The sequence below is a fragment of the Gekko japonicus genome, unplaced genomic scaffold (genome assembly GCF_001447785.1).
Source record: "Gekko japonicus isolate JY-2015 unplaced genomic scaffold, Gekko_japonicus_V1.1 scaffold552, whole genome shotgun sequence".
Classification (NCBI taxonomy): domain Eukaryota; kingdom Metazoa; phylum Chordata; class Lepidosauria; order Squamata; family Gekkonidae; genus Gekko; species Gekko japonicus.
Window position 1 is genome coordinate 645,581 of NW_015167552.1, and position 9,197 is coordinate 654,777.

The 9,197-nt window shown below is 45.3% G+C and overlaps 1 protein-coding gene across 1 annotated transcript in view; it reads right to left on the bottom strand.

The window, feature by feature from the left end:
* RANBP17 (RAN binding protein 17) overlaps nt 1–9,197 on the bottom strand; it is a 306,660-nt gene that overhangs the window by 130,900 nt on the left and 166,563 nt on the right. The window contains exon 16 of the mRNA XM_015413703.1: nt 7,341–7,421. Within this exon, the coding sequence (XP_015269189.1) occupies nt 7,341–7,421 (81 nt within the window). The remainder of the gene's footprint in view (nt 1–7,340; nt 7,422–9,197) is intronic.

A 9,197-nucleotide genomic window follows, 5' to 3' on the forward strand; every position in this document is an offset into this window, starting at 1 on the left:
CCAATCTAATCGTAATCAGCTGTGGCCATTCAGCCAATCACGAGCAGCAGGGGTGTGTGGCCAACTGTTGGTTGCCATAGCTGCGTGTGGGGATAGGCTAGAAGTTTGGAGGCCCTGCCTGCAGTCAGGTGATTCAAGCTCCAGCTTCACCATGATGTACATGACATGGCCCATGTAGCCTTAAAGCAGGAGCCTTGAAGTCTGGCTCTTCCACTTAGAGGTGTTAAAGAATGTGTGGTTATATGGCATGGCTATTTAGGTTGTTCAGACCATTTGGTCTGCCCTGGCCCATTTGGCCTGCAACAGGAAATAAGGCACAGCCTGTCATCAGAATGTAATCACAGGAGAAGGCATGTGAATTCAGAAAGCAATATTTCTATACACCTTCAGAAACACAAGACCTTTCGATTTGCGCTGGCTGTGCGTGAACAAGAAAATTTGCTATATTTTACTAATTATTTTATACTTTAATTCTATACTAAAGTTCACCTACCTACAGAGAACCATTGCGACGCTGCCAAGCTACACCAGGGAAAAACTAAATAACCCCCCAACAGTGGGAAACGAAACCACAATCTCCCTATAACAGAACTATCAATGAGGTGTTCTCTACCTTTACTGATAGAAAAGAGGTTACCCTAACAAAGCTCTTTAAAATAAATTTTCTTGTTGACCTTTAGTTTATTGAACTCTACTGCACGAGAAAATACCAAGGAAAAAAATACAATCATTTTTACCCTTTTAATATTTTTAGTGATGCAACACAATAACCTTCTCTCTTCCATCTTTGTCACATGGGTTAATACAGCTTTTTCCACATGTTCAGATTGTATCTGATGGCATAAACAGAAGCACCTCACCCTTCATTTACCATCACTCCATGTTAGTTCGTTCATTACATTAGAAGTATGCACAAGCACTACCTGTCGAATGATCAGCTGGACTTGTCCCCTCGAGTGCACAGTGGGAGATGTTGAGAGGCTGCTGCGAAAGGGGTGCTAGAAATACCAGCAGCCCAAATCCCAGGGACAGGAACTGCTTGAACATTCAGATGACTCCAGCATCAAGGATTCCAGCGGTCTCAACCAATGCTGCCAGGTGCCACTGCTCTTGCACCACCATCGCTGCCCAAGGCAGAAGGAGAAGCAGGGAGATGGCAAAGAGGGCTCACCATGTGTATGCATTAACTGTGATTAGGGTGATGCCAGAATGTGTGTGGCATGACTACAGGATGATAAGACCATTTCGGAGAGGGCAGCTTCAGGGAAAGGGGAAAGTTAAAGGAATGCATCGTCATATTTCTGCCTGCTTTGCTTCTTGGCCCCTGGTAATGTACTACACCTGACCCACTGCAATGCACATATTTATAAAATGAAGGGACACTCCATTAAGACACTTTCCATGGTTGTACACTTGATAGCAAACTGGAACACTGTACATGTAGAATTTGCTGGAAAGTAACAGTAAACGCAGATCAAAGTTTGAGTCCAGTGGCACCTTTAAGATCAACAAAGTTTAATGCCACTGGTCTCAAACTTTGTTCTGTTGCTTCAGACCAGCTACCCGCCTGAATCTAGTAAACACAGGTTGCAGTCTTTGGAACCATCCTAGCTATTGGCTATAACACCTCTGGCTTCATTTTACTGAAACCCACACAATTGATCAGTTATGAAATAATCATGAATATCGCAACTTCTCAGGAGTTCACCCATCATCTTTACAAGAACTAGATACAGGTAAGGTTGTGTGTTGTTGGGTAGAAAGGGGTGCAACATAGAAACAAATAGACAGAATCATCATAGTATTGGCCAACCACTGATCTACCTGTGGGAATGTTATGCATGCATGACAGTAGAATGCAAATGGCACATACTAGTATGTGTACTCGCATTGTATAATAAATGACTGCATGTGTGTGAAAGAGGAAGTGTCTGAATGAAGGAGAAACGGACACAAAAAGTATGCCTGCTCTTCCGGCTCAACATCCATAGGTCAGGGTTTCGAGCACATTTTAAACTCTTCCAGAGGGTGACCATGTGCTCCAACCCAGAAAGAGTTATTGGGAGCTCCTAGGCATCACATGAGGATTTAAAGGGCAGCTTTTGCTTGCATGCCTCAGAAGATTAGCAGCAAAAGCTGGTTAGCCTTTTAAATCTAGGAGAATCTACTGCTCTCACCTGCACCCCAGCTGTGGTTGGTTTCTTCTGAGCCTCAGTGTTTGGGGTTTCGCTAGCAGAGGTTTTGGCAGGACTACAGCATCCGGGTGCTCTGCAGAGGAATGGTGTTGGGACAACCTTTGGGACTCCCCAAGTGCAGTTTGTAGCATTCTTGGGGAAGTTACAGGCACAGGGTTCTTCTTCACAATCTTCAGAGTTAACAGTGACCAGTGACTGATGGACGGTTTGCAACCCAGAGTTGCAGAGTGGGTGATATTCTTTGTGAGTTACTTAATTGCTGTTTTGGAGGCAGGCTTGGCTGCTAGGAGTGAGGCATTTGTGGGGTGGTCGATTGTAGCAGCGTTCAGCTGCATATACAGCAACCAGTACACCCCCCCCCCCAACTGGGCTTTGTTGGGAGGCTGCTTGATCAGCTACCAGGATTTGCACTAACTTGCTTTGGCTGGGAAATTTGAGTGGCTTGGCCATCCAAAATCTAAAAGGGCATACTTCTAAGCCAGTTTGTGTTCTTGTTTGGGCACGCATTTACTTTTGCTTTATTATGCCTTGGGCTTGTTCCCTGCCCCGCAGGCAGAGGTCATTTCGCGGGGGATCGCAGTTCCCCCGGGTGAGGTACGGGGGTGGGGCACATGATGAAGCCCCGCCCCCTGCTTCCGGCCGCCCCGCTTCCGGCCCTCATTCAGCCAGGAGGAGGCAGGAGAAGAGGGAGGGTAAGTTGCTTCCTCCCTGCCTCTCCCCACCCCTGCCTGCCTGGGGCCAGGGAGGGCCTTCGCGGGGCTTCCTTGCACTCCCACTGGCCTTGCAGGTCCACCGCCGGGCCCCTCATGGGGCTCGGCAGTGGAGCTGCAAGGCCGCCGGCGGTGGCGGCCGGGACCGTTGGGGGCGGGGTGTGTGGCCTTATGACACACTTCCGGTGATGCCAGGGGGTGTGGCCTTATGACACACTTCCGGTGATGTCAGGGGGTGTGGCATATGCTAATGAGTTATGCTAATGAGTTCCCCCAGCTCTTTTTCTACGAAATGACCCCTGCCCGCAGGCTACAGTGTATATGGCAAGTTTATCTCCATTTATTTGCTATAGTGCATAACCTGTAGTCTGCAGTCGCAGTAAGGTTAAATTCGTTGTTTATTGTGGGGCATATATATCAAACAAAGTAGTGGTTTAACAGAGTTTGAGTCCAGTGGCATCTGTAAGACAAACAAAGTTTTAAAGTACTGCTGCAGTGATTTGCTAATTTTGAACAAGCTAATTATAATATGTTTTATTGTGACCTATTTAGAGCAGATCCTTTATATCACCAAACCATGCCTTCCAAATGGCAGACCCTAGATCACGGTCCTCTAATAAGGGTGCAGCAAGGGCTCAGCACAGCATGATGTCTGCTGTTTCCAAAAAACCAAAGCAGCTTTCCCGGGGTGCCCACTCAAAAAACACAGTGAACGCCAAAGGCTCAGCATGGTGGCTCGAAGGTACACAGGGTCTCACTAGAGCAGCAATTAACAGGAGCCCAGCTTTCCTTCCAGCTTTGTTGTTGTTCAGTCGCACAGTCGAGTCCGACTCTTCGCGACCCCATGGACCAACTCCTGCCAGGCCCTCCTGTCTTCCGCTGTCCTCTGAAGTTGGCTCAATTTCATGTTCGTTGCGTCGATGACACTGTCCAACCATCTCATCCTTTGCCGTCCCCGTCTTCTTTGACCTTCAATCTTTCCCAGCATCAGGGTTTAGTGCCAGACAATTCAGCCATCCTTTTAGGGGTTGCTCAGATATTAGAGTGACTTTCTGAGCGTTTGCAACTGGGCTCAGGCAATGCGGTCCCTGAGCCTCCTGCCACTCCCAGACCCAAGGGGCGGGGGGTACCAGACCCTGCTCCTCGGAGGAATCCATCTCACCCAGTGATTCCAGGGAGAACACTTCACACAGCCGTTTGCCACACAAGAAGTGGTGTACCAGGCATCATAAGTCCTGAAAGGCATCGAGGGAGCACAACACTTCTTGCAGCGACACTGAGTCTGGTGAGTCTGCCTCTGAGGAGGATTCCATGCATGCAGCAGGGAGCTATTAGGTTAAGGGTGTACATGTTCCGAGTTTACCAGCTGGCTGGAGCATGGTTTGGGGTTCTGAACAACCAGGAGCTAACAGGGCATCTGCCACCTATAGTGACTTCAAAGATTCCCCCCCCCCCAGGCATCCATCTCCCCCGCAAGACCCGGAAGCACATCCTGGACAGTTATTATGTGGATGTTTTTTCACTGCTCAGACCAGAAGGGGATGAGGGCAAATGGGGGCTGCACCCTGAAAAAAAGGGTGGTGTTGAGGGTGTAGCCAACCATACTTTTTTAAATCGGATATTGTTTTTAACTGTTTATGATTCTGGCATACTATGCCAAACACTGTTAGCCCCCTGAGCCTGCTTGCGGGGTGGGCAGGATATAAATATAATAAATAAATATCTGGCTATGTGGTTTTCATGGGCGTAGTGCTATCTGCCTACCCAGAGCAGGGCTGGCATCTAACCTACCACATGTCTAACACTTTGACGGTGCGTTCCCTGGCTGGGGAGTCCGCCACAATTGATTATGACAAGGCCTTTCACAGGCTGGCCTCCCATAGTGGGGTTTCCAGGTGGGATCTCATTAATGATAGGATCTCATATGCGATCTGGGCCTGACCCATCCAGGAACAAGGCGTGATACTCCCCAAAGGGCTTGCTGGGAGCATAATCAGGGGAGATGTAACTGTGTAAAATGCAAACTGGACCATAATCGTGACATGTACTTTGGCAGTCACCCCAGGCTGGCTTGCCTGCATAGTGGGAGGCAGCCATTTTGGACCGCCTGCTCCTTCTCTAATGCTAGCACCCAAAAAGAGGGAGGATCGGGCACTGCTCCTACCTCAGGGACCACAAAATAGTTCGGCCACTTTGGGGAACCTAGACTTCGGCTTAGCTTGCACACTCATCCACCCCCAAATTTTGGTCTAATGATTAGCATCATATCCTAATAAGGCCGCTGCCAGATTACTTCAGGAGTGGTTTACTTATGGGTTTCATATCCCGTACACTGGCTCCCGAATTGCCATGGATTGTGGAAACCTCAAATCAACTATGGATTTACCTGATGTTGTCATTCATAAAGTAGCCAAGGAATGTGTTGATAAGGAATGTCACTTTGTCCCTGATAAGGCAATTTTACTTGCACTCTTAGGACCTAAACTGGAAGGTACATATTGGTACTGATACTATTTCCAGTATATACAACTACTTATGACACAAGGCCAGATATATTTGTAGCCCCAAAACAGAAATCTTTTGGCATGTCATTCAATTCCATATTGGAACATTCCATTTTTGGTCCTATATTATTAATTATTTATTGCCTTACATGTGTTACAGGGATTTTGTTGCTTGATGTACTTTGTACTATTTGACCTCAGAAGAAGGCTCTTGTGAGCTGAAACACATCAGGTCATTCACTGTCCTTTTTGTGCATTTGTTACTTTTAACATTTTACGAGGCTTTACTTGAGCCCCTACTATACTTACTTATGTTTTTAACTTTTGGCCCTCAATAAGTTTTCTAATAGGCTTGCCAAGTCCTCCCGGGGGGCGGGGAAACCCCCGCCCCAGAGGCCCGTTCCCCGCCGCCAGCGGATCGGGCCCCAGGGGGAACTCCACCCCCACGTGCACATCACCCAGAAGAGACGCGGGTACGCCGGGCACGCTGGGGGCAGGGCCAGGACCATCCGAGGGAAAACTCTAGGTTTTCCCCTCGGATGGTACTGGCCCCGCCCCCAGCATGCCTGGCGTACCTGCGTCACTTCTGGGTGACGAAGATGCGGCGCGCACACGCACGCACTCCAGACGACGGCTGGGAGTCCCCCGCTCCGGTAAGTTTCTGACTTGGCAACTCTATTTTCTAAACTTCCTTTGGAGGCTTTTGCTTGGTTGGTTTAGTCCCCCCCCCTTTTTGCGGCTGGATGGGCCATTGGCCTGATCCAACATTGGATTCTCTTATGTTCTTGCCTTTTCAGCTTTAAACTCAACGGCCATTGGTATGTTGATAAGGCCATGCCCATGGGCTGTTCTGTCACCTGTGATGCTTTTGAGGCTTTCAGCCCATTCCTAGAGTGGGGTAGTCAGGAGCGCCACTGTGGGGTGCCTGCAGGGCTGATGGGTGACACCTCCGCCCCACTGACAAGTGGCCAGGGCTTGCTACTTTCCTGACGTCTTCCAGACAAAGACAGGTTAAGTGACTGTGTGGGCTCTGTGCTTTGGCCCCCCAAAATACAGTAAGAGAGAAAGTAAGGAACCTCAGCAGCCTCTCCCCCAAACTCCACCAACGAGTGTTCCCATCTCCCCTCCAGTCAAAATCTGCAAGCTTCAAGCATGTATTCCTTGACCAAGAGAAGAACAGGACAGGCATGGAGAGATCTCCTCTTTCCCATAACAAACTGGCACATACTAAATGTCAGAACATGGACAAATGCAGGGGTGGGGAAACCTATCCCAATTATGTCTTAGGAGAAGTCCACGGTGTGCAGGGAGTGTGGCTGTGGTAGACTGGATCAAGCTCTTAGTTTTGGATTTTAATCTTCGATTCGGAAGTGACAGTCATTTTCATTTGTCTGTTTCCACAAACGTCTGCAGATGTCAGAACAGATATTGAATTTCTATCAATGATAATGGGAAATTGGAAGGGGGGGGGGAAAGGATGATAACACTACACTATGGCAGAACCCAGTTGTTTAACAGTCCTGCCAAGCAGTCTTTGGTTATGTAATACTTTAGCAAAACCAATCCCAATCAAATCAGTTGGATGATTCACATCTAGGCATATGCCTAAAGCACTTTCGAGTCAAGCCAAAAGGCTTCTATTTGGTTTTGTCAGCTTCCCACATTTTACCAACTCCAAATTTAAAACAACCGCAGCCGGAAACATTGAGGTTAACTTGAAATGAAAGCTGTATGCGGGGTGGGGGGGAGCAAAACAACATTTTGAAAATGCATTGTGAACGCAAAGGGGCCAGTCAAATTAATACTTAAATATTAAATATTCCCGCAGGTATTAATATGGTTCAACATGAAAAAGGAAACAAAATGGCTCATACTTTCTACTTTCTTCTAAATTACCCCGTGAGAGGTGAGATACAGGATTAAAAGGATATCCGACAGAAAGATCATTTAGAAACTGAAGAGTCCTTGAAATCACAGGCTCGCAACGTCCCCAGTATTTAAGATTGGTAACACTAGAATTTTAAAGAAAAGTTTTATAAATCAGTAAGTACAATTGCACAGAATCTGTAAACCAACTCACAACTTGAATAGGGAATATTTTGTTGCTTGCTGCTCCTGTTTCCATTGTGCCAGCATTTTTTTCTTCTTAAGAAAGGAAGCATTACTGGTTCTGATCCAAAGGTCAGTAGGAGCTCCAACACAGAGACAGAAACCCAAGTTTTTTCAACATTTTTGTGCAATCAGGGTTCACCGGCATAAAGGCTATGTATAACGTCTCGAGTGGAGCGAAAATTAAATTCAATGCTATTTATTTATAAAAAGTATACATTGCTTTTCCATGAATCCATGCTCATAGCAGTTTGTAAGAAAAAGCCAAGCAAGTAAATCTTTATATTGGGGCCTCTCAGTGGTCTTCACTGTAGTACTACCTTGCAAATACAATAATTGATTGATAAACAGCAGCAAGTCACTTCAAAGATCAGCAGTTGCTGAAAATCATGCATGCATGAAGAAAGACTATAGTTTTGCTGAAACCATTAAAAGGCTCAAATCTGAAATGGTACACATTTCTTTCTGCTTTAATCTTGCTTTACCCTTTCTTGTGGCAGTGAGTAGGACGGCATTACTATTTCATCATAGCAAACTATGAACATTAAATATTAAAAGCTTTAAAGGAGTTTACTGCAGGACACAAAATGCTTGCACTGTGGCAACATCCACGCAGTTCTCCAGAATAGCCAGTCCTGTTTTGCTTCATTCTCTCTGTTTTCTTCCCAAATGCCCGTGTGCTCAAAAACCATGTTTATTGCAAACTCATGAGAGGATGCATGGTCAGAATTCAACCTGTTTTGAGTTCAGATAATACCGTGGCATTTAGGACGTTAGAGCACCATCCAGAGAATTTTTATTCAATGGTCCATTTCCTCGGTCAGCCCCACCAAGTGGGCTGTATTTACTGGGTTCTGTAAATTTGGTCAGAGATGTAGATTTAAAGCAGTATTGGAAAATCATAGTTTGATTGGCTACAGTTCAGCTAAAATTTATTAGTAAACAGCATTAGTAAATAAACAGCTACATATAAGTTCTGCAATGATCAGTGATGTAAAATTCCTGGGCATTTTGTACAGCTATCATTGCCCATGTTTCTACGTGAGGGTACTTTTTCCCATCCCTTCAGAAACAGCAGCTTTACTGTCATATAATGACATTCTCTACACTTTAAAAAACTATCCTTCTGAGAAAGAAAAAAATTTTGGGGACCCCCCCTACTTTTATTTATTTTTATTAAGATGTTAAGTTTTAACAGGTGTAAAAACTACAGACAGAATCAAATCACAAAGCATAAGTTTAAACTGGTAGGGTTAAACTTGTTTATTCTAAGGCTTTTTTGATGCTGCTAAACTACCATAATAGGGTATGCAAAACATTAAAAAACAAGTACTGAAGTTCTAAATAAGCAGAAGACAGAGAATGGGGCAATTCAACCCAATTCCTCTTCCTCACTGCAGCCTCCCTGATCAGTATGGCTCTTTGTACACATTTTACCATAACTTTAGGGGACCGAAAGAGGATACTGGAAGAAGTGGGCAGATCTGTATATAACCTGGGTTCAAGTTTATTAAGAGCCCATAGGCCATACATTATAAAAACAAATTTAAGAACTTGAACTTGAAATATAACCTGGGTTTATTAAACAGTGCTTAGAATGATAATAAAATTAAAAATAATTAATAATTAATTTTAAATGGCCTTTCAATTTAATTTATTATTATTATTATTATTATTAT